This window comes from Phocoena sinus, chromosome 3 (assembly GCF_008692025.1).
Source record: "Phocoena sinus isolate mPhoSin1 chromosome 3, mPhoSin1.pri, whole genome shotgun sequence".
Lineage (NCBI taxonomy): Eukaryota > Metazoa > Chordata > Mammalia > Artiodactyla > Phocoenidae > Phocoena > Phocoena sinus.
In genome coordinates this window covers 5427836-5453782 of record NC_045765.1, presented here as the reverse complement: position 1 = coordinate 5453782, position 25947 = coordinate 5427836, and the positions used below count along the sequence as shown (strand labels likewise).

Genomic DNA, 25947 nt, shown 5'->3' with positions numbered 1-25947 from the left:
AGAACGTCAGTATACATGTATTAAAAACTAATATTACTGAAAGGAGAAATAGACAAATCCAAACTTCCACACCCCCTCTCAACATCTCCCTCCACAATTGATAGTATTATTAGAGAAAGCAAGAATAGACAAGTACCGAACAATGCCATCACACAACAGTATCAATTGACTTTTTTTTGTTTGTTTGATGTGGACCATTTTTAAAGTCTTTACTGAATTAATTACAATGTTGCTTCTGTTTTATGTTTGGTTTTTTGGCTGCGAGGCATGTGGGATCTTAGCTCCCCGACCAGGGATGGAACCCACACCCCCTGCACTGGAAGGCGAAGTCTTAATCACTGGACTGCCAGGGAAGTCCCTCAATTGACTTTTGTAAGCCACTCAGTTGACGTTTGTAGGACACGTCACCCAACATCACACATTCTATTCAAGCACCCATGGAGTATTCACTAAGATAGATCATATTCTGGGTCATGAAATAAACTTCAACAAATTTAGAAGAATTGAAATCATACAGAGTATGTTCTCTGACCGTATCTCAAATTAATTTTGTCTGGAAAATCACCAAACAATTGGAAATCTACACATTTGTAAATAATCCATGGTTCAGATAGGAACTCTCAAAGGAAATAAAAATAAATAGAACCAAGTGAAAATGAAGATACATGTCAAGATTGGTGAGATGCAGCTAAAACAGTGACAAGAGAAAGATTTACAATACTAAATATGTATATTAGAAAACAAGAAATGTCTCAAATCAGTCATCGAAACTCCCACCTCAAGAAATTAGAAAAAGGAAAAGAACACTATAAACACAAAGTAAGCCAAAGAACAAAAATCAATGACCTCGAAAACAAATACAATTTATATGGACATGAAAAGGATCACGAATATCCAAGGTGTTCTCAAAGAAGAAGTAACGTGGAGAATGTATACTGCCGGATATCGACTTAGCATGAAACTACAATAGTTTAGAGTGTGTGGCTTGTGTGCAAAGATAAAAAAGATGGAACAGAACATAGAGTGTGCAAAAACACATGCTGATTAATGGAACTCTGGCTTATGTCAAAGGTGCCACTGCAGAGAAGTAGACAGAGGACAGTCTTTTAGTCAGTGGTGCTCCATAACTAGATATTTATATTAAAAAAAGAAGCATAACTCCTATTTCACAATATGCATAAAAAATCAATTTGCAGTGGATTTAAGATCTAAAGGTAGAAGGTAAAACACAAAACCTTAGAAGATGTCCAATATCTCTATTGTGGGAGGCAAAATATAAAAAAAAATTTTTAACAGGAAATCAAAAGAACTAACCATGAAAGAAAAGTACCAAACATTTATTTTATTTTTTCCACAATATTTTTAATTTAATAAATTAAAAGGCAAAGACTAACTGTATCTCACAATCTTAACAGGTTTGGTGGAAACCTCCCTGGCGGTGGCTGGATTAGAAACATCAAGAGATCCAGCTTTCTTCTCCTTCTGGGATCCCTATTATGTGTAGATAGGCATGCTTTATATTACCCATAGTTCTCTTATATTGCTTTCATTTTAAAAAAATTTAGCTTTCTGTCTGCTGTTTTGATTGGGTGAAAGGGGGTTGGGGAAGGGAAGGATTGGGAGTTTGGGATTAGCAGACACAAACTGTTATATGTAAGATGGATAAACAACAAGGTCCTACTGTACAGCACAGGGAACTATATTCAATATCCTGTGATAAACTGTAATGGAAAAGACTATGAAAAAGAATATATATACTGTATGTATAACTGAATCATTTTGCTGTACAGCAGAAATTAACACAACATTGTAAATCAACTTAAATTGAATAAAATTTTAAGAAAGAGAGAGAGACCCAGTTTTGCCTGTCTCTGCAGGCCTGGTCTATGGCGGGCTCAGTTTTGCCATGGTCAGAGTTTCCAATTTCCCAGAAGTACCAAACATTTAAAGGTTAATAAAATAAAGAGGCTACAATATAGGAGTTCCAGGGAGACATACGTGAGATAGGAATAATACAGATAAAGTCGAGAAATAAAAACACTCAGAAAGTAGAGTCTTAAAGACACAGCTGTCAGCTGGACAGTGAAGTAAACACTGCACAGTGAAGTAAAATGAGGATTAAAAAGAAAAACTGTTGAATTTGGCTTAATAGAAATTTTCGACATCCTTGACAGCACGGATTGGGTGGTGTAGTTGGAACAGACCTGATTTCAGTGGGTTGAGAAAAGAATGGAGCGTGGGAGAGAGGAATATTTGAACAGTAACAATCCTTGCAAATGTTTGCCTTGAAGATTAGCAGAGAAATGGGAAAACAGCTATGGAGGAAGACTTTGGGTTTAGGAAGGACAGATTTTATTTTATTTTTTATTTTTTGGCAGGGGGTCCCAAGGAGTATGAGTCCAGGGAAGTGTTTATTATTATTATCATCATTATTGTTCTATTATTGCATTAAATTATGAGACCCAAGGTATGTGGCATTAGAAATACACTGGATTGAGAGAAACCTATAAATAAACAAATAACAACTAAACAACATAATAAGGCGTCTGTACTTAAAAATCACCATGGGGGCTTCCCTGGCGCAGTGGTTATATTTATTAATTAATTTTATTTTAAAAATTTTTATTAATTTATTTTATTTATTTTTTAAAACATCTTTATTGGGGTATAATTGCTTTACAATGGTGTGTTAGTTTCTGCTTTATAACAAATGAATCAGTTATACATATACATATGTTCCCATATCTCTTCCCTCTTGCGTCTTCCTCCCTCCCACCCTCCCTATCCCACCCCTCCAGGCGGTCACAAAGCACCGAGCTGATCTCCCTGTGCTATGCGGCTGCTTCCCACTAGCTATCTACCTTACGTTTGGTAGTGTATATATGTCCATGCCTCTCTCTCGGTTTGTCACAGCTCACCCTTCCCCCTCCCCATATCCTCAAGTCCATTCTCTAGTAGGTCTGTGTCTTTATTCCCGTCTTACCCCTAGGTTCTTCATGACCTTTTTTTTTTTTTCTTAAATTCCATATATATGTGTTAGCATACGGTATTTGTCTTTCTCTTTCTGACTTACTTCACTCTGTATGACAGACTCTAGGTCTATCCACCTCATTACAAATAGCTCAATTTCGTTTCTTTTTCTGGCTGAGTAATATTCCATTGTATATATGTGCCACATCTTCTTTATCCGTTCATCTGATGATGGGCACTTAGGTTGTTTCCATCTCCGGGCTATTGTAAATAGAGTTGCAATGAACATTTTGGTACATGACTCTTTTTGAATTATGGTTTTCTCAGGGTATATGCCCAGTAGTGGGATTGCTGGGTCATATGGTAGTTCTATTTGTAGTTTTTTCAGGAACCTCCATACTGTTCTCCATAGTGGCTGTACCAATTCACATTCCCACCAGCAGTGCAAGAGTGTTCCCTTTTCTCCACACCCTCTCCAGCGTTTATTGTTTCTAGATTTTTTGATGATGGCCATTCTGACTGGTGTGAGATGATATCTCATTGTAGTTTTGATTTGCATTTCTCTAATGATTAATTATGTTGAGCATTCTTTCATGTGTTTGTTGGCAGTCTGTATATCTTCTTTGGAGAAATGTCTATTTAGGTCTTCTGCCCATTTGTGGATTGGGTTGTTTGGTTTTTTGCTATTGAGCTGCATGAGCTGCTTGTAAAGTTTGGAAATTAATCCTTTGTCAGTTGCTTCATTTGCAAATATTTTCTCCCATTCTGAGGGTTGTCTTTTGGTCTTGTTTATGGTTTCCTTTGCTGTGCAAAAGCTTTGAAGTTTCATTAGGTCCCATTTGTTTATTTTTATTTCCATTTCTCTAGGAGGTGGGTCAAAAAGGATCTTGCTGTGATTTATGTCGTAGAGTGTTCTGCCTATGTTTTCCTCTAAGAGTTTGATAGTTTCTGGCCTTACATTTAGGTCTTTAATCCATTTTGAGCTTATTTTTGTGTGTGCTGTTAGGGAGTGATCTAATCTCATACTTTTACATGCAGCTGTCCAGTTTTCCCAGCACCACTTATTGAAGAGGCTGTCCTTTCTCCACTGTACATTCCTGCCTCCTTTATCAAAGATAAGGTGACCATATGTGCGTGGGTTTATCTCTGGGCTTTCTATCCTGTTCCATTGATCTATCTTTCTGTTTTTGTGCCAGTACCATACTGTCTTGATTACTGTAGCTTTGTAGTATAGTCTGAAGTCAGGGAGCCTGATTCCTCCAGCACCGTTTTTCGTTCTCAAGATTGCTTTGGCTATTCGGGGTCTTTTGTGTTTCCATACAAATTGTGAAATTTTTTGTTCTAGTTCTGTGAAAAATGCCAGTGGCAGTTTGATAGGGATTGCATTGAATCTGTAGATTGCTTTGGGTAGTAGAGTCATTTTCACAATGTTGATTCTTCCAATCCAAGAACATGGTATATCTCTCCATCTATTTGTATCATCTTTAATTTCTTTCATCAGTGTCTTATAATTTTCTGCATACAGGTCTTTTGTCTCCTTAGGTAGGTTTATTCCTAGATAGTTTATTCTTTTTGTTGCAATGGTAAATGAGAATGTTTTCTTGATTTCACTTTCAGAGTTTTCATCATTAGTGTATAGGAATGCAAGAGATTTCTGTGCATTAATTTTGTATCCTTCAACTTTACCAAATTCATTGATTAGCTCTAGTAGTTTTCTGGTGGCATCTTTAGGATTCTCTATGTATAGTATCATGTCATCTGCCAACAGTGACAGATTTACTTCTTCTTTTCCTATTTGGATTCCTTTTATTTCCTTTTCTTCTCTGATTGCTGTGGCTAAAACTTCCAAAACTATGTTGAATAATAGTGGTGAGAGTGGGCAACCTTGTCTTGCTCCTGATCTTAGTGGAAATGGTTTCAGTTTTTCACCATTGAGAATGATGTTGGCTGTGGGTTTGTCATATATGGCCTTTTTTATGTTGAGATAAGTTCCCTCGACCTACTTTCTGGAGGGTTTTTATCATGAATGGGTGTTGAATTTTGTCGAAAGATTTTTCTGCATCTATGGAGATGATCATATGGTTTTTATTGTTCAATTTGTGAATATGGTGTATCACATTGATTGATTTGTGTATACTGAAGAATCCTTGCATTCCTGGGATAAACCCCATTTGATCATGGTGTAGGATCCTTTTAATGTGCTGTTGGATTCTGTTTGCTAGTATTTTGTTGAGGATTTTTGCATCTATGTTCATCAGTGATATTGGCCTGTGGTTTTCTTTCTTTGTGACATCCTTGTCTGGTTTTGGTATCAGGGTGATGGTGGCCTCGTAGAATGAGTTTGGGAGTGTTCCTCCCTCTGCTATATTTTGGAAAAGTTTGAGAAGGATAGGTGTTAGCTCTTCTCTAAATGTTTGATAGAATTTGCCTGTCAAGCATGTTGTCCTGACCTTTTGTTTGTTGGAAGATTTAAAATCACAGTTTCGATTTCAGTGCTTGTGTTGATCTGTTTATAGTTTCTGTTTCTTCCTGGTTCAGTCTCAGAAGGTTTTACTTTTCTAAGAATTTGTCCATATCTTCCAGGCTGTCCATTTTATGGGCATATAGGTGTTTGTAGCAATCTCTCATGGTCCTTTGTATTTCTACAGTGTCAGTTGTTACTTCTCCTTTTTCATTTCTAATTCTATTTATTTGAATCTTCTCCCTTTTTTTCTTGATGAGTCTGGCTAATGGTTTATCAATTTTGTTTATCTTCTCAAAGAACCAGCTTTTAGTTTTATAGATCTTTGCTATAGTTTCCTTCATTTATTTCTGATCTGATATTTATGATTTCTTTCCTTCTGCTAACTTTGGTGTCTTTTTGTTCTTCTTTCTCTAATTGCTTCAGGTGTAAGGTTAGGTTGTTTATTTGAGTGGTTTCTTGTTCCTTGAGGTAGGATTGTATTGGTATAAACTTCCCTCTTAGAACTGCTTTTGCTGCATCCCATAGGTTTTGGGGCATCGTGTTTTCATTGTCATTTGTTTCTAGGTATTTTTCGATTTCCTCTTTGATTTCTTCAGTATTGGTTATTAAGTAGTGTATTGTTTAGCTTCCATGTGTTTGTATTTTTTACAGATTTTTTTTCCTGTAATTGATGTTTAGTCTCATAGCGTTGTGGTCGGAAAAGATACTTGATACGATTTCAATTTTCCTAAATTTATCAAGGCTTGATTTGTGACCCAAGATGTGATCTATCCTGGAGAATGTTCCATAAGCACGTGAGAAGAAAGTGTATTCTGTTGTTTTTGGATGGAATGTCCTATAAATATCAATTAAATCCATTTTGTTTAATGTATCTTTTAAAGCTTGTGTTTCCTTATTTTCATTTTGGATATCTGTCCATTGGTGAAAGTGGGGTGTTAAAAGTCCCCTACTATGATTGTGTTACTGTCGATTTCCCCTTTTATGGCTGTTAGCATTGTCCTTATGTATTGAGGTGCTCCTATATTGGGTGCATAAATATTTGTAATTGTTATATCTTCTTCTTGGATTGATCCCTTGATCATTATGTAGTGTCCTTCTTTGTCTCTTGTAATAGTCTTTATTTTAAAGTTTATTTTGTCTGATATAAGAATTGCTACTCCAGCTTTCTTTTGATTTCCATTTGCATGGAATATCTTTTTCCATCCCCTTACTTTCAGTCTGTATGTGTCCCTAGGTCTGAGGTGGGCTCTTGTAGGCAGCATATATGGGTCTTGTTTTTGTATGCATTCAACCAGTCTATGTGTTTTGGTTGGAGCATTTAATCCATTTACATTTAAGGTAATTATCAATATGTATGTTCCTATTACCATTTTCTTAATTGTTTTGGGTTTGTTTTTGTAGGTCTTTTCCTTCTCTTATGTTTCCTACCTAGAGAAGTTCCTTTAGCGTTTGTTGTAAAGCTGGTTTGGTGGTGCTGAACTCCCTTAGCTTTTGCTTGTCCGTAAAGGTTTTAATTTCTCCATTGAATCTGAATGAGATCCTTGCTAGATAGAGTAATCTTGGTTGTAGGTTTTTCCCTTTCATCACTTTAAATATGTCCTGCCACTCCCTTCTGGCTTGTAGAGTTTCTGCTGAAAGGTCAGCTGTTAACCGTATGGGGATTCCCCTATATGTTATTTGTTGTTCTTCCCTTGCTGCTTTTAATATTTATTCTTTGTATTTAATTTTTGATAGTTTGATTAATATGTGTCTTGACATGTTTTTCCTTGCATTTATCCTGCATGGGACTCTCTGTGCTTCCTGGACTTATTAACTATTTCCTTTCCCATATTAGGGAAGTTTTAAACTATAATCTTTTCAAATATTTTCTCAGTCCCTTACTTTTTCTCTTCATCTTCTGGGACCCCTATAATTCAAATGTTGGTGTGTTTAATGTTGTCCCAGAGGTCTCTGAGATTGTCCTCAATTCTTTTCATTCTTTTTTCTTTATTCTGCTCTGCAGTAGTTATTTCCACTATTTTATCTTCCAGGTCACTTTTCCATTCTTCTGCCTCAGTTATTCTGCTATTGATTCCTTCTAGAGAATTTTTAATTTCATTTATTGTGTGTTCATCATTGTTTGTCTACTGTTCTTCTAAGTCCTTATTAAAACGTTCCTTGTATTTTCTCCATTCTATTTCCAAGATTTTGGATCATCTTTACTGTCATTACTCTGAATTCTTTTTCAGGTAGGCTACCTATTTCCTCTTCATTTGTTTGGTCTGGTGCGTTTTCACCTTGCTCCTTCATCTCCTGTGTGTTTCTCTGTCTTCTCGTTTTGCTTAACTTACTGTGTTTGGGGTCTCCTTTTCGCAGGCTGCAGGTTCGTAGTTCCCAGTGTTTTTGGTGTCTGCCCCCAGTGGCTAAGGTTGGTTCAGTGGCTTGTGTAGGCTTCCTGGTGGAGGGGACTAGTGCTTGTGTTCTGGTGGATGATGCTGGATGTTGTCTTTCAGATGGGCCGGACTGCATCTGGTGGTGTGTTTTGGGGTGTCTGTGACCTTATTATGATTTTAAGCAGCCTCTCTGCTAATGGGTGGGGTTGTGTTCCTGTCTTGTTAGTTGTTTGGCATGGGGCGTCCAGCACTGGAGCTTGCTGGTCGTTGAGTGGAGCTGGGTCTTAGCATTGAGATGGAGAGCTTGGGAAAGCTTTCACCATTTGATATTTCGTGGGGCCAGGAGGTCTCTGGTGGACCAATGTCCTGAACTTGGCTCTCCCACCTCAGAGGCACAGGCCTGACACCTGGTCAGAGCACCAAGATCCTGTCAGCCACACAGCTCAGAAGAAAATGGAGAAAAAAAGAAAGAAGGAAAGAGAAAAAAAGAAATAAAATAAACTTATTAAAATAAAAAGTAGTTATTAAAAAATTAAGAAGTAATAAAAAAAAGAAGAGAGCAACCAAAACAAAAAACAAATCCACCAATGATAAGAAGCGCTAAAAACTATACTAAAAAAACAAAGGACAGACAGAACCCTAAGACAAATGGTAAAAGCAAAGCTATACAGACAAAATTACACACAGAAGCATACACATACACACTCACAGAAAGAGAAAAAGGAAAAATATATATATATCCTTGTTCCCGAAGTCCACTGCCTCAATTTTGGGATGATTCGTTGTCTATTCATGTATTCCACAGATGCAGGGCACATCAAGTTGATTGTGGAGGTTTAATCCGCTGCTCCTGAGGCTGCTGGGAGAGATTTCCTTTTCTCTTCTTTGTTCGCACAGTTCCTGGGGTTCAGCTTTGGATTTGGCCCCGCCTCTGCGTGTAGGTCGCCTGAGGGCATCTGTTCTTTGCTCAGACAGGACAGGGTTAAAGTAGCGGCTGATTAGGGGGCTCTGGCTCACTCAGGCCGTGGGGAGGGAGGGGCACGGAGTGCGGGGCGAGCCTGCGGCGGCAGAGGCCAGCGTGACGTTGCACCTGCCTGAGGCGCGCCGTGCGTTCTCCCGGGGAAGTTGTCCCTGGATCCCAGGACCCTGGCAGTGGTGGGCTGCACAGGCTCCCGGGAGGGGAGGTGTGGAGAGTGACCTGTGCTTGCACACAGGCTTCTTGGTGGCGGCAGTAGCAGCCTTAGCGTCTCATGCCCGTCTCTGGGGTCCGCGCTGTTAGCCGCGGCTCGCGCCCGTCTCTGGAGCTCGTTTAGGCGGTGCTCCGAATCCCCTCTCCTTGTGCACCCCGAAACAATGGTCTCTTGCCTCTTCGGCAGGTCCAGACTTTTCCCCGACTCCCTCCCGTCTAGCCGTGGCGCACTAACACCCTTCAGGCTGTGTTCACGCCGCCAACCCCAGTCCTCTCCCTGCGCGCCGACGGAAGCCCGAGCCTCAGCTCCCAGCCCCGCCCCGGCGGGTGAGCAGACAAGCCTCTCGGGCTGGTGAGTGCTGGTCGGCACCGATCCTCTGTGCGGAAATCTCTCCGCTTTGCCTTCCACACCCCTGTTGCTGTGCTCTCCTCCGCGGCTCCGAAGCTGCCCCGCCTCCGCCACTCCCTGTCTCCGCCCGCGAAGGGGCTCCTAGTGTGTTAAAACCTTTCCTCCTTCACAGCTCCCTCCCACTGGTGCAGGTCCCGTCCCTATCCTTTTGTCTCTGTTTTTTCTTTTTTCTTTTGCCCTACCCAGGTACGTGGGGAGTTTCTTGCCTTTTGGGAGGTCTGAGGTCTCCTGCCAGCGTTCAGTGGGTGTTCTATAGGAGTTGTTCCACATGTAGATGTATTTCTGATGTATCTGTGGGGAGGAAGGTGATCTCCGCGTCTTACTCCTCCGCCATCTTGAAGGTCTCAAAGGTATCACCTTTTAAGTGATACACTGCAATAAATGAGCAATTATAGCTTAAGATTCCAAACTTTCCCTCCGTAATCCAATCATGAGATTCTAGACACCATCATCAATCTAAAATGCAAACCTGATCAGTTACCTTACTTTTAAAAAGTCTTAAATATCTTTTAAAAAAACTTTTATCTTTACATTGGAGTATAGTTGATTAACAATGAGGTGTTAGTTTCAGGTGTACAGCAAAGTGATTCAGTTATACATATACATGTTTCTATTCTTTTTCAAATTCTTTTCCCATTTAGGTTGTTACCTAATATTTGAGCAGAGTTCCCTGTGCTATACAGTAAGTCCTTTTTGGTTATCCATTTTAAATATAGCAGGGTACTTTTAATCTTTCATTTATGTCTTCAGCAGATATTTACCCTGTTTTCCTATCATAATTATTAACATTGCCCTTTTCATTCCCCAATATATCCCAGTTGAGAAGGACAACTATTTGGTCTCCCTTTTATAGAGCACACACATTATGTGCAAACTCTGGGGTAAAATCTGTGATCCAGAAATAAACTAAAGAGACTCACTGCCCCTGTTGAAGTTAACCTTACTGAGAGGAAAGAGTTATAAAGAGTGCACAGAATTTATAACACGCTGTATAGAAATAACTTCTGTGATGAACCGCAAGGTTTTATCCAGCCAACAGCAGTAGAATTAGAACGACGTGGCCTACATAATTTTAAATTTGGTGGAACACACATTGAGGAAAGTAAACACGGATAGAGGAAACTGTTTTTTAACCCTTTTATTTAACCGAAGAAATTTAATATTATCATTCAAAATGTAGCCCCATCAGAATGAAGTGCAAGATATGTTATATCCTTTTCTTGTTTCTGAGCCTTGAAAGAGTATTTTAACATTACAGCCCATCTAGTTCAAAAGTTAGATTTGATCTGTATCTAGATTTTATAAGATTTCCAGTAGCAAGAAAGATTCACACAAAGTATTTTTTAATCCTCTTTTATGGATGTCTATTCTAGAGTTTGACTCATTTTTCTAGAGCAGTTTTAGCATTGTTTCATGACAGAATTACTATGTTTATATAATCTCTTGATGTACTTTACCAGATGAGGGTAACCCAGAGACTTTCCTGGCGGTCCGGTGCTTAAGACTCTGCCCTTCCACCGCAGGGGGCATGGGATCAGTCCCTGGCTGGGGAACTAAGACACCACATGCTATACAGTGCAGCCAAAAAAAAGAATGTGACTCTCCAGATGTATGTAACTCAAAATTTTTTCCCACTCATATTTTCCATCCCTTCTGTCTTCCTAGTGAATTTTGGTGAACTTTGACTCCGAATATAGCTTAACGTGATGGAAGTTACAATTTTTTATTATCTATTTGCGATTAATTGTATCAAAAGGAATAATTTCCCCCCTCATTGTGAAACTGCTCTCTCTTTTCTTTAAAAATAAAGCTATAGGGCATCCCTGGTGGCGCAGTGGTTGAGAGTCTGCCTGCCGTAGTGGTTGAGAGCCATGGCCACTGAGCCTGCGCGTCCGGAGCCTGTGCTCCGCAACGGGAGAGGCCGCAACAGTGAGAGGCCCGCGTACCGCAAAAAAAAAAAAAAAAAAAAGAGAAAAAAGCTATATATTTTGTTTTTGTTAGAGTGAAATTAAGCATTTAAGTGATTATGAAGGTGTTGATTCCAGCAAAAGACCGGATTAAAACTGCAAGACAGTTCAAGAGTAAATATCCCAACAAAAGCACAGTGTGGACAATATTGAAAAACTCAGGACAGAGTAAAAAGAGAAGTGGGATGTGATTAAAAGGGGGAGCAGAGGGAATTTGATGAGAAATTGATATCACAATGAAAATATACACAAACATGTTCCAAACGGATGAAAGACGTCAACCCATACATGCAATTAACTCAACATTCTTTAAGCAAAGAAAATACATGGGAAACAATAATGAGCTACACTATGGTCTAAAAATCAGAGTGAATATCAAAGATTTTAGAAAATGCAAAGGCCAAATAAGCAAGAAAATTCTAATTGGGGATGTCTAAACATAAATAAGATATAGATCCACAGAGCACCATTTTTTTTTCGGTATGCGAAAAAAACTAGTTTATAGAGAGAAAATGTAAAAATAAAAGAATTAAATTATAGTGAAATAAAGACAGTAAAGTGACTGTTTATGTCAGAGGGTAGGGAAGGAGTAAGATGGTTGAAATCATCTCGAAGTTACCAGTAATTAGGTGAAATGTAGATGTACAAAATATTGAGTTCTTTTCAATGATTCTGTGATATAGACTTCACAGACTTGTTAGTAAATATTTTGGACATTCTTTTATTGATAAACATTTATACAATCTGTAGTTTTCTCTATGAAAACATAAGTTGTGTGGAAATTTTAGCATATAGAAACGTCCATAACTATTTTTGTAGAAGGCATCCATACTGAGTGAAAAAGGAAACATTAAATTTTTGATAGAAAGTACAAACAGCACCCCCATTCACAAATGTATTAAATTTTTTCATATAGTATTTCATATTATTCAATAGTGTCTAATATTGTCAATAGCCCCAAACTCTTGTGTTTGTGTGGAGAGATTTGGGAATCTCTCCAATGCCTCTGATCTGAGATGGAGTGTGTCCTCTCGATTGAGTTGTCTCCTGATTGGGTTGTCCACTCTCTTCCCCTATAAAAGGGGTAATCAGAGGCAGAAGTCACTGAACTTTCCAGCAAGACACAGGCTGTCTACATCTCAAGGGTGAGTCCAAAGACAGCTCTCGGAAGATGGGGGAACCTGAATGGACCAGTTTTCCAAGCCAGCCTCTTCTGGTGAGTGTGGAATCCATACTGATGGCAAGAGTGTACATTAGAATGCTTTTTTCTTCTGTAAAATCTAATTTAGCAGAATTTAGCTCTAAAAACAAGAAGGTATGTCATTGAAAGTTATTTCCCAGGTATTAATATTTCTTAAGAAACAGTCAAGATTGTGTATATTTTTGTATATGAAGTTTTTTTGGATAATAGATGAAATGTGTGTGTGTGTGTGTGTGTGTTTTAACCAAAATCACGAGGTAGTGGAAGTAGTATTTGGCCCTAGAGTGTTTAAATCGTTCTCCTCTATGGACAATTATTTGCCCACAATGTGTTTGGTCTTTTTTTCTTCTTCTTTTTTTTTTTTTTTTTTTTTTGCGGTACGCGGGCCTCTCACTGTTGTGGCCTCTCCCGTTGCGGAGCACAGGCTCCGGACGCTCAGGCCCAGCGGCCATGGCTCACGGGCCCAGCCGTTCCGCGGCATGTGGGATCTTCCCGGACCGGGGCACGAACCCGTGTCCGCTGCATCGGCAGGCGGACTCTCAACCACTGCACCACCAGGGAAGCCCTTTTTTTTCTTCTTTTTAAAAAAATTCTGTTCTCTGCTTCAAATAGGGCTCTCCAGTTTCTTTGTCATCCATCATTGTAGTTAATTTCTTTTTCCTACTCTCCCTTCTCACTTCTATTCCTCCCTATTCTGCTCCTTCCCTCTCTGTCTTTGTGTTGGCCTTGCTGTAGATCATAGCACCTAATTATACCTAACGCTATTACTAGACATTCCTTAGTCTATAACCCTTTTCTCTCACCAAGATTAAAATAATCTAGGGCAATGACTTTGTTAAGTTAAATTCCGAGTAGTGTGTTTTAGTACACAACTTGGCATATAACAGCTGCTCTATAAATAGGCAGATCATTTTTCTATCAAACATTTTTCTATCAAGCATTTTTCTATCAAACATTTCATTACACTTTGAGTAATGAAAGGGGTAGTATTAATTATAATGTCAGGACAACAGGAATAAAGTGAGTTTTATGTTTTCCCTTTAAAAAAATATCTTCGGGGCTTCCCTGGTGACGCGGTGGTTGAGAGTCCGCCTGCCGATGCAGGGGACACGGGTTCGTGCCCCGGTCCGGGAAGATCCCACATGCCGCGGAGCGACTGGGCCCGTGAGCCATGGCCGCTGAGCCCGCGCGTCTGGAGCCTGTGCTCCGCAACGGGAGAGGCCACAACGGTGAGAGGCCCGCGTACCGCAAAAAAACAAAACAAAAAAAAAAAAAAAAAAAAAAAAAAAAAATCTTCGAAGACAGAAGTGTGAGATTTAAAAGGAAAGGTGCACTGATTAGGTTCACAGTTTAAACAGATTATTGTGAGGAGACTTAGAATGGATCACAGAGAGAAAGGATTGAAATCTTTGATTGCAGTCCACCACAAAACAGACTAACTCATTTTATCATTGTAGTTGTGTGCATTTATTAGAAAAATTTGGAAAGTAGTTTTGGAGTTTGCATAACTTCTCTTCAAAAAAGATATCTGAGCACCTTGGAAAGCCAAAGCACTAAATGACTATATCAGTGGAAACATTAAAATTCTTATTATCCTCTCTTCATTGAGTACCCAACTTAGTGAGAAAAGCAATCTCAAATAAGTAGATAATAGTCCACATAAAATTAAAATTTACACAGAGAAAATGTAAGATTAATTTTGATATGGGAACAGGAAAGGTTATTCTGTGGCATTTTGTAGGTCAAATGAAAGGTGCTCAAGAATTATTCAAAAGTTGGGAATCTTCAGGTAGATTCAGGAGGGCAAATGGACGGCTAATTGGTATAAGAATGTGGGGTGGTAGGGCGTCCAGAATGCCATTCAGGGGCAAATGTGATATTACTTCCAACAGGTGAGTTTGTGGAGACATTGAGATAAGGATGAACTATTTGGGGAATTGGCTGGTTCAACTTGGGACCTGGTCACAGTGAATTGAGTCATGGATATTATCACTGATCTGGTGGGTAGGCAGATGGATATTTGGGTCTTAGAGTTGAAGCCAGATCGGTGAATCTGTGAGCATTTCTAGTTCATTAATGCTATTTGAAGGCAGGGAAATGGATGGGATTTCCTAGAAGAAGGCTTGGATGTAGAACAGATGTGAGAGCAGGACCGACTTCTAAGAAGCATCAATTGTTGTGTTGAGATGGTAGAGAGAGGGTAGGAGGAGGGGAAGGATGGGAGTCAGGGAGTAAACATTGTTATTTACAGGGCTTCCCTGGTGGCGCAGTGGTTGAGAGTCCGCCTGCCGATGCAGAGGACACAGGTTCGTGCCCCGGTCCGGGAGGATCCCACGTGCCGCGGAGCGGCTGTGCCCGTGAGCCATGGCCGCTGAGCCTGCGCATCCGGAGCCTGTGCTCCTCAATGGGAGAGGCCACAACAGTGAGATGCCCGCGTACCGAAAAAAAAAATGTTATTTACAGTGGAAAAAAGGAACTTTATGATGAGAATGTGACCTTTCTAAGTTATGTTATGAGCAGGAGAATATTTGAGTGAAGATGGGACTTGGGTTTGAAAGAAAAGTATCGGAGTGTTGAGAGGTACATGATCTCACTGAAGATGAGGCACTAAAGAACTATGAAAACTAGGTGATTGCATGTCTTAAAGCAAAGTAAAAAAGAGATATCAAAAAGTTTAATGTCTTGGTATTCAAAGAAACCTGTGATCTCTTTGTGCAGATAATGTTGGATTAGCGGGTACCAGCATGTGCGGAGTTGACAGTGACAGGGGTGGTAAGAGGAAAACATCCTCCAAGGAGGATGGAGGAGGGGAAAGTCTGGAATTGGTACTGGGCAATGACCTGGAGCTTTCTGTCCTTGACTCCTATCTGTTTGATGTCCCAGACTTCAGCTCTCAATGCGTGGTGCCGGTACTAGCAGCATCAGCGTCAGTTGGAATCACCTAGAAACGCAATTTCTTGTCCCCCACCCCAGACTGACTTGCATTGAGATCCGGAAATCTGAGTTCTAACAACCCTCTGAAAGACTGTGACGCGGAGTAAATTGAGATTCATTTCTCTAGGGAGACAGGAGAGTGACTATCCAAACGAGCTGAGGACATTCTCCATGACTGGCAGTGGTTTCCTCCCCCACGTTATTCAAATGTTACATTTCGTTTTGTTTTCACAGGGGAAGCTCCAAAGAAATATGATGCCTGAGACGTTGGAGAAGAGAAGACAAGACCGTTTAGCCAAGGCCAGGCAGAGACATCGTGACGGAACTGCACTTCCTATGAGGCTGACCAGCTGCATTTTCAAGAGGCAAGTCACAAAGATAACTTCTCATCCTGACAATGCAGTCAGGCGCCGTCGATGCGAGGGGACCTTGGAGAAGCCCCAGCAAGCCTGTGCATTCAGAAGACTGCAGGGGCTCCAGGTCTACAGCCCTGAAGGAGAACCTTTCAGCACGTTGGACAGCACAATTATTTTCAGAGTAATTGCCCTGCGTGGTGCAGGTGAATCCCTGGGCCGTGCTGGTGCCGGGTCTCTGCACACCAGCCCTGAAGCCATCACTGCCCAGTGTTCAAACGGGGCAGAGATGATCCCAGGATTGGATCTCTTCCTCCCACAGACCCTCTGCAGGCAACGAGTAACCTATGCAGATATTCGCCGACAGGCTCGGAAAGTGAAAAGAGCGAGGGAGAGACTGGGTATGGCCTTGAGGGCAGACAGGCTTGCCAGGGAGACAGAGAGAACCAGGAGCCCTGAGAACTAGGTGCAAAATGGACAAGACTGTGCTGAAGAAGCCGAGTGCTGCGGCCCCTGGGAAGTGGTTCACTGCATGACAGCCCTCCGTTCTACTTGCCTCTTTAAGTGTCAACCATGTTTCTGGACTGAGATGCTTTGTTAGATTAACATTGTACTCTATTAAACTCTCGTTAGACAAAAACGATAAGAGTAAACGTTTTTGTGAGTGAGAGATTGGGTTTCATGTGACAAGAAAAATGATTTTTCCTTACCTTTGTACACTTCAATTTCTGTCAGGATTTCTCTATTGAATTCTACAGAGGTAATGTAGTCTGGCGGGATTATTTAATGTTTTTTGTTATAATATTTTCTTACCTTGCTTACACCTAGGCAAAAAATGATACCTTCTGTAGAGATTATTTTTTATTATTAATGCTATAAAATTTTATTAAGCTTGCTTTTTACTTCTCATTTTAACATCTTTCTTTTGTCATTGTGTCAAATGCTAAATCAGACATGACTTTTTTTTTTAACATCTTTATTGGGGTATAATTGCTTTACAATGGTGTGTTAGTTTCTGCTGTACAACAAAGTGAATCAGCCATACGCATACGTATATCCCCATATCCCCTCCCTGTTGCATCTCCCTCCCACCCTCCCTATCCCACCCCTCTAGGTGGACACAAAGCACCGAGCTGATCTCCCTGCGCTATGCGGCTGCTTCCCACTAGCTATCTATTTTACGTTTGGTAGTGTATATATGTCCATGCCACTCTCTCACTTTGTCCCAGCTTCCCCTTCCCCTTCCCCATATCCTCAAGTCCATTCTCTATTAGGTCTGTGTCTTTATTCCCGTCTTGCCCCTAGGTTCTTCATGAACAATTTTTTGTTTGTTTGTTTGTTTTAGATTCTATATATATGTGTTAGCATACGGTATTTGTTTTTCTCTTTCTGACTTACTTCACTCTGTATGACAGACTCTAGGTCCATCCACCTCACTACAAATAACTCAATTTCATTCCTTTTTATGGCTGAGTAATATTCCATTGTATACATGTGCCACATCTTCTTTATCCATTCATCTGTCGATGGACACTTAGGTTGCTTCCATGTCCTGGCTGTTGTAAATAGACCTGCAATGAACATTTTGGTACATGACGCCTTTTTTTTTTTTTTTTGCGTTACGCGGGCCTCTCACTGTTGTGGCCTCTCCCGTTGCGGAGCACAGGCTTCGGACGTGCAGGTTCAGCGACCATGGCTCACGGGCCCAGCCACTCCGCGGCATGTGGGATCTTCCCGGACCGGGATACGAACCCGTGTCCCCTGCATCGGCAGGCGGACTCTCAACCACTGCGCCACCAGGGAAGCCCCATGACGCTTTTTGAATTATGGTTTTCTCAGGGTATATGCCCAGTAACGGGATTGCTGGGTCGTATGGTAGTTCTATTTTTAGTTTTTTAAGGAACCTCCATACTGTTCTCCATAGTGGCTGTATCAACTTACATTCCCACCAACAGTGCAAAGGGTTCCCTTTTCTCCACACCCTCTCCAGCATTTATTCTTTCTAGATTTTTTGATGATGGCCATTCTGACCAGCGTGAGATGATATCTCATTGCAGTTTTGATTTGCATTTCTCTAATGATTAATGATGTTGAGCATTCTTTCATGTGTTTTTTGGCAATCTGTATATATTCTTTGGAGAAATGTCTATTTAGGTCTTCTGCCCATTTGTGGATTGGATTGTTTGGTTTTTTGATATTAAGCTGCATGAGCTGCTTGTAAATTTTGGAGATTAACCCTTTGTCAGTTGCTTCATTTGCAAACATTTTTACATACTCTTTTTTTTTTTTTTACATACTCTTTTTAAATGTACTTTTTAAAGGTTCATTTTTTTTTCCTAGAACTTGATTTTGAAAATATTGTTGATGAGTTGGCTTCTAGTAAAACAAAGAAAGTAAAATTTCCATAAATTCTGGTTGTTATAAATAAGATATTTAAATTTAAAATAATATTTTACATCCTAATATCCTTACATTTCAACTTTTCAATTTTTTTCAACTACTTTAATGATCAGAGATGGGAAGGCACATTGTCACTGGTCAATAAATATTACTTGACTGGATGGATTTGTATTTTGCAGTGGAAGGACGCCATAAATTATTTGGATTGTAAGAAGACAATGTTATTGCACTTTATGGGATTTAAGAACTATGCAGGTTTTATCCTGTGTCTTTTCTCCCTCTAGTGGAGGCATATGAGACATGGGGGTGAAGAAATACACCAAGCTTGATGTTTATAGTAAGAAAAAATCCTAGTGTGGAGATCACAACTTTACCCACTTACTTTAGAAATATAGGATTCCTGAAGGTGACTGTATTTTAGACCAACACGTAACACTGTTGCAGAAACAGATAAAGCCTTGCACAGATCTTCTTCAGAAAGAACTTTAATTCAACCATTATAGATTTATAGGTCCTAATAACTAAGAGGAAATGGAGATCCAACCTTTCTCTTTGTCTATTTCAAGTTGTTGTAATCAAATGCAAAATGTTGACAACCCATTGGCTACTGTGTCAGATGGGGCAATTGTCACAAGTAATGTTTCATAGCAAACCACCCATGAAACTAAGTGTCTGAAAAAAATGAGGTTTCATTGTTGCTGCTGAGTCTGTGGGTTGGCTGGGGCAGTGTGCTGATCTTGGCTGGGCTCACTCATATGACCACAGTCAGCTACAAGCTGGCTAAGTGGCTGATTATGGAAAACCTCAGCTGGTATAATAGGACTACTAAACTCTCTTCCATATGTTTCTCACATATGTCCAGCAGTTTATCCTGGGCATATTCTCATGGCAGAGGCAGGTATGCCAAATCAAGTAAGATTAACCATGTAAAGGGAAAAAAGGATGGCACACTCACTTTTGAAACCTCTGAGTCACACTTGCTAATATTCCTTTGGCCAAAGCAAGTCTCAAAGCCAAGTCTGAGTCAGAGTGGGAAGGAGTTACAAAGTTGCAGGGAAGGGGTGTGGAGACATGGAGACCCGTCTTGAGGCCACTGATGCAATCAATCTACCTATATTGGCTAAATGTAAGAGCTGTGCTATCTCATTTCAATATCCCTTAGAACTGTCACCGCTGTACTGAACACTCTGGATAAGCCAAGCATTGAAGACCCACCCATCAAAAATGAACCCTCGTTTGTAAACATGTGTCAACCCCCTCCCAAGTTGTGGCTGCCACAAATGAAAAAAACCAAGCCTCTGACAACCAAGTTTAATGTTGCTATCAAATTTTCCAACACATGATTATTACTGAGCCAATTGAATCCTAAGTGGTAAGTTGATTCAAACTAAATATTTAGTCTCTTCTCTGTGTCCCCAAGAATTCATGAGGTCAAAGGAAGAGAAGGCAAGGGGCCAAGGATCTGGAAGAGGAGCTCTGTTATCAAGAGCTCAAAGCCCAGCTCAGCGACCTACAGCTGTGTAATGCTGAGAAAGGTACTTAAGCTCTCTGGGTCTCAGCTTAAAAAGGAGAGAATTCATTCATTCCCTCATTCATTCAACGTATTTATGGAGAACCTACTAAATACAATTCTCTGTACAGATGGAGTTCAGAGTTTGTTGGAGACACCCCCCCCCCCAAAAAAAGGGAAATTATAGTACAGGGCTAGAAAGCATGAAGTTGTACAAAAAGAATTAATAAACAGAAAGCTAAAGTAAATAGATTTGGGAGGTTAAAAAAGGGAGTTCTCAAGTCCTGTGTTGATAGCAGAGCCCAAGAAAAAGAAAGACTTCTCTTCTTTCCTGGCAAGGACTCAGCCAGTAAAAGCCTTGGACTCTTTGTTTACTATAGCCCTCTTAACTTCCTTTTCCTCTCTTTAAAAGAGTTCTCTTTCCCTTGCTGTACAGGAACTTGCATGTGGCTCACCACACGTTGCATATTGCAGACCCTGAATTGCAATTCTCCACTGATACCAAATAAACCCATTTTTGCTGGAGAAATATCTGGCAGTCTATTTGTTTCAGCTCAACAAAGCCTTAGGAGACACACAGAGATGATATCTAATCCTACTTCAAGAGATTCAAAGAATAATATAATATGGTAAATCAACTATACTTCACTTTTTTAAAAAAGAGAGATTCAAAGAATATTTCCTAGTGGAAGGGATGACTAAGCTGAGACTCAAAGAGAGGATAACAATGAATCAGATTTTGAGGAAAAATGTCATAGGAAGAGGGAATGGCAGGTGTAAAGTCCCAAAATAAATGTTTCCTTTCTGGCTTTAAAGACAAGCTGAGCTATCAGCATGGAAAACAGAAGAATATTCTAGAATATTCTAGAACATTCATGAGTACAACACAAATCCCCTGAGGATCTCATTAAAATGCAGGCTGTCTGTGCTCTAAAGCCCGTGAACCACAACTACTGAGCCCACACGCCACAACTACTGAAGCCCACGTGCCCTAGAGCCCACGTGCTGCAACTACTGAGTCCATGTGCTGCAACTACTGAAGCCCGCATGCCTAGAGCCCATGCTCCACAACAAGAGAAGCCACCGCAAAGAGAAGCCTGTGCACCACAACGAAAAGTAGCCCCCACTCACCGCAACAAGAGAAAGGCCGTGCACAGCAATGAAGACCCAACGCAGCCAAAAAGTACATAAATAAAACAAAATAAAAAAAAAATGCAGGCTCTGGTTCAGCAGATCTGGGGTGGCACCTGATGTTCTACTTTTCTAACAAGGTGAGGCTGATTCTTCTGGTCCACAGACTACACTTTGATTAGGGAGCTATTAAAGTGGCCACAGAGGGGAGATCTACATGTTGAATTTTCACTTCCTTCTTTTTTTTTCAATTGAAGTATAGTTGACTTACAGTATTATGCTACTTTCAGGTGTAGAGCATGGTAATTTGATATTTTTATAGATTATACTCCATATAAAGTTATCATAAAATATTGACTATATTCACTCTGCTGAACCTTACATTTTTGTCACTTATTTATTTTACACCTAGAAGTTTGTACCTCTTAATTCCCTTTGACTGCTCCTACTTAGCAACATAACTCTTTTAAGTGTTTCTGCCTATAAGTGTGTGTGCTTTATTTATCCCCTGAGGCTCTCCTTACAATTTTACTGACCATTTCTATAAAAGCAGGAGGGTTCTTTGTTGAAAGGGAAGGCAGTCAGTCAGAAGACACATCATTTATTGAGGGCTACTCTCTGTGTCAAGCATGTGATAGATGCTGGAGAGGCACTCTTGAAGCCACACATCAATGGACTTAGGACAAAACAAAATGGTAGCCAGAAGTTCTTGGTCCCGCCATTGCACTGCGATCTGTTATCTCTGCAAAACTCTGGAAAGTCAAAGAGTTGCAGAACACAGAAGATAAAATGGTAAGCTGGAACAGGAACTCTTGTTTCTCAGCAGGGCGTGAAGCCATGGGAAGACCATCCCACATATCCGTCCATGATCCGAATTTCCCAGAAAGTTCTGGTGCTGGCAAGATCCTGCATTTCCATATTAAGCCGAGAAGAAAAGATTTCAGAGAAGGCTCCTGCAGGCACCTGCTTTCCTGAAATGTTGTTTCATAGTGTATTTGAAAGCAAGAAAGGACTTTAACCCTGTGAGAGAAATTAGAATCAGAAACAGTGGCAGGATTAGTACAAATGTGGGTCCAGGGATCAGATCTATGTGGGCATGGGTCTTATAAATACAGACAGAGATAAATATGGCAATAAAAACTATAAGGATAAACACTTAAATGTTAACAGTGATTACGCCTAGTGTGGCAGGCACTGTTGGCAGACTCAAAAGCTATTCTCAACCTCTTTACTATTGATATTCCCATTCCAGAAGCTAGAAAGCAGAATACTTGTTTTTTCAAATTCCTTTGTAACTATGAGTAGTCATGTGATGCAGTTCTGACCAATTAGGTGAAAGGGAAATCTGCTAAGGGGCTTCTGGAAAAGCTTTTGTTTCCTGTTAAAGGGAGAAGGTTGAAAGGAGAGTTTACCACTCTGCCCCATCCCTCTCCTTCCTGCCTTGAACGTGGTCACAATGTCTGGAGCTATGGCAGCCATCTTGCAACCATGAAAATAATTGACAAAAAGTCAACATGCTGTCAGTGGAAAGGAAATCTAGGGAGAGCTTAGATCCTTAACAATACCACTAAGCAACAGAACCAATACCAGCAACACCTAACTCTGGACTTCTATTCTTGCAAGAAAAAGAATTTCATATTTATTTAAGCCACTGGATCTTAGTTACTTGTGCTTGGAATACATCAGTGAAAAAAAAATAAGACCTTCTAGTGGGGGATGGAAGACCATAAAAATTAAATGAGATGAATAAGGAAATTATAGTGTTAGAAAGTGGACAGCATGGAAAAGAAAATCAAGGCAAGGTGCGTGGAGGAAGCATGAACACCAGGGTAGGGGAATAGGAGGCTGCACAAAATACAGTTGTCAGAGGAAATTTCATTGATAAGAAATGACTGGAACAAAGATTTGAAGGATGTGAGGGAAGTGAGGGAGTTGTCCATGCAGGTATCAGGACAAAAACATTCAAGGCATTCAGTTCAAGGTTCCTAAGGAGGAAATGAGCCTGCCATGTTTGAAGAATCTTGAGCAGGCCAGTGAGGGTGGAGCAGAGTGAAGCGAGAGGTCAATTAATAGAAGACAAGGTCAAAAAGGAAAAGAGAGTCAGATTAGACAAGGCCTTGTGGGCCACCAGGAGGACTTTGACTTTTACTCTAAGGTGGGAGCCATGGAGTGTTGTAGGCAGAGAAGGAATGTGACCTGACTCAGGGGTTCACGAGTGCCCTCTGGCTGCTGTAGGGAGAATAGACCAAAGGTAGGGCAGGGAAAAGGTAAGAGAGGCAGCAGAAGAACCCTTTTGTGGCTATTTCCATCATCCTGGCTAGAGACTTGGACTTGGACCACAGTGGAAGGAATGAAGGGAAAGAGAAGCGATCAGACTCTGGATCCATTTTGAGAAAAAGTCATCAGGATTTGCTGATGAATCAGAGATGGAAGAGAGTGAGAAGAAAAGCAGAGTCAAGGTTAACTTCACACCTTCACTCCCGAGCAATAGAAAAATAGAGGACCCTATGTGGAAATGAGAGGCAGGGGAATCAGAAGCTCATTTGGAACGTGTTACATCTGCGACATCTATCAGACATCTAAGTGGGGGCATTTGGAAGGTGGCAGGTCATATGAGTCTAGAATTCAGGAGAGGGGGCTAAACTGCACATTATTTATAATTTGGGGGTCATTGCTAATAGATGGCGTTTGTAGCCATAAGATTGGATGAGATCCATTGTGTAGAGGAAAATGTGCGCTTCGAACAAAAATGATGCATTGTTAGAGGATACCCCTTTGGGTATTATCTGATCTATGGTGGAGCTATTTTACAATTCTGTAAATTTTAAATAACTGACAGTGATGGAAAATAATTTCATGGAAAAATCTGTTTTTCCTTTACTTGCACTCTCATTTCAATATTATTGAGATTATATATGTATTTAATTCACATATATTAATACATCAGTAATACACATATATGAATTTTAAATATATTATATGATACTAATAATTATATATGTCTGTATATTTATAATTATATGTATGATTATATTATATAATATTAATAATTATATATAATGCCTTTATATTTATAATTATGTATAAAATACAATTATGTATAATTATGTATAATTTATAGATATTATATAGGAAATGTATATATAATATATATATTATATAATATAAAATTTATATATTGTAATGTGAATAATTATATATAATGTCTGTATATTTACAATTATATGTATAATTATATAATATATAATTATATGTTCTATATATTACATATAATTATCAATGAGGAAACCAGGCAGATGTTATAATTGGTTCAAAAGAGAACACAAAGAACATACATATATATAAAGTAGTAATATTATGGATTATGTATACATTGTGAACACTGTGTACATTATATGTGTGCTATGTATTATGTGTACATTATATACATTGTACACATTATATGTATGGTGTAATACACACACACGTCTGTTCTTTGCGTTCTCTTGTGAACCAGTTATAACACCTGCCACTTCCCTCACTGATTAATGAGCAGAATAAAATCCTTGACAGATGCTTATTTTATATCTGTGAGTCATGACTTTGTCTCTTTTAGTCTGCATAGCTACTGAGGGGCAGAGCTGGCATTTAAACCCAGGCAGTCTGGCTCCCAAACCCCCACCCTTGAACCCCAAACTTTATCAAATGAGTTAATACCCGTGTACGTGTTTAGCTCACAGTAGGTACTCAACATACGGTGCTGTCTAGTATTGCTAAGAAGCAGACTTTCTGTCTGACCAGAACCTGCGTACAACATGCAGACTCTCACCATTTTGGAAGTGGAGGGAACGGATGACAGTACGATCCCTGAGGTCTCGGACTGGGGGCTGGGTTTGATCTTCCTGGTCATGCATCTTCTGTATTCTTCCCGTACCTGAAGGTGGAGACACATCACGGGGAGTTGAATCACTCTTAGATGCAGGGCCATGTGTGGGCAGAGGCATGAGCCCTGGAAGGAAGGGGACTGGGAAGGCGGCAGCTACCTACCTGGCGGTTGAGCAGACAATGAATGAGGAAGATGAAGGCTCCTTGCAGGCTGTTGATGATGGTGAACAAGTAAGCCATGATATTGGCCATGGGTCCAATCTGGAAAATGCCCAACACCCAGGAACACCCCAAGATGAAGATCTGAGCAAAGGCTTTGAATGTCAGTAACCTGGAGGGGAAGATTTGCAGAGGATAAGGTTCTAGGAGGTGGCTGTTGTCCTCATGGGCCACCACTCTCCCAGGTTTAGCCTGAGGCTGCCACCATGTGACCCGTCACCTGGGTGAGAATAAATGTGGAACAGAGGCTCCAAGCCTAGAGGTAGGAAAATCAAATCCTACAGACATTGAAAAGGCAATTGGCCTACAGATACACGTGGACACAAAGATGTGTGGACACATGTATTTAATGCAATATTGTCTGTAGTAATAAAAGGCTAGAAGGCACTATTTACAATAGACAAGACATGGAAACAACCTAAATGTCCATCAACAGGGAAAGAAGATGTGGTTTGTGTGTGTGTGTATATATATATATATATATATATCTCACATATATGTTGTATATATATGTATATATGTCTGTATATACGTGTACATTTCTATGTATATATATATACACACACAAAGGAATATTTACTCAACCATTAAAAAGAATGAAATAATGCCATTTTTATCACACTAAGTATGATAAAGTATGTAAGTCAGAAAGAGAAAGACAAATACCATATGATATCACTTACATGTGGAATCTAAAATACGACACAGATGAACTTATCTACAAAACAGAAATAGAGTCACAGACATAGAGAACAGACATGTGGTTGCCAAAGCAGAGGGAGGGGGAGGGATGGATTTGGGGTTTGGGATTAGCAGATGCAAACTATTATATATAGAATGGATAAACAACAAGGTCCTACTGTATAGCACAGGGAACTATATTCAATATCCTGTGATAAACCACAATGTAAAAGAATATGAAAAAAGAATATATATATAAAGCTAAGTCACTTTGCTGTACAGC

General features: G+C 39.9%; 2 protein-coding genes across 2 annotated transcripts in view; one reads left to right on the top strand and one right to left on the bottom strand.

The window, feature by feature from the left end:
• The first annotated feature begins 12542 nt into the window (after positions 1 to 12542).
• LOC116752237 (methyl-CpG-binding domain protein 3-like 2B) lies at positions 12543 to 16522 on the top strand. The gene is made up of 2 exons (XM_032629044.1): positions 12543 to 12587; positions 15741 to 16522. Exons 1-2 carry the CDS (start codon positions 12543 to 12545, stop codon positions 16323 to 16325), a joined length of 630 nt encoding a protein of 209 aa, XP_032484935.1. The 3' UTR covers positions 16326 to 16522.
• A 4963-nt stretch (positions 16523 to 21485) lies between these two features.
• The window catches only part of ADGRE1 (adhesion G protein-coupled receptor E1), a 46066-nt gene continuing 41604 nt past the window's right edge, over positions 21486 to 25947 (bottom strand). Inside the window, exons 20-22 of the mRNA XM_032627090.1 lie at positions 24927 to 25095; positions 24709 to 24813; positions 21486 to 21920 (exon numbers count right to left, since the gene is read on the bottom strand). Coding sequence (XP_032482981.1) covers positions 21915 to 21920; positions 24709 to 24813; positions 24927 to 25095 — 280 coding nt within the window. The 3' untranslated portion in view covers positions 21486 to 21914. The remainder of the gene's footprint in view (positions 21921 to 24708; positions 24814 to 24926; positions 25096 to 25947) is intronic.

Excerpts from the sequence above, each read along its gene's own strand:
- LOC116752237 (XM_032629044.1), top strand. The coding sequence starts at position 12,543 with ATGGGGGAACCTGAATGGACCAGTTTTCCAAGCCAGCCTCTTCTG. Across the intron at positions 12,588-15,740 it reads TTCCAAGCCAGCCTCTTCTG|GGGAAGCTCCAAAGAAATAT; the intron begins GTGAGTGTGGAA and ends TTGTTTTCACAG.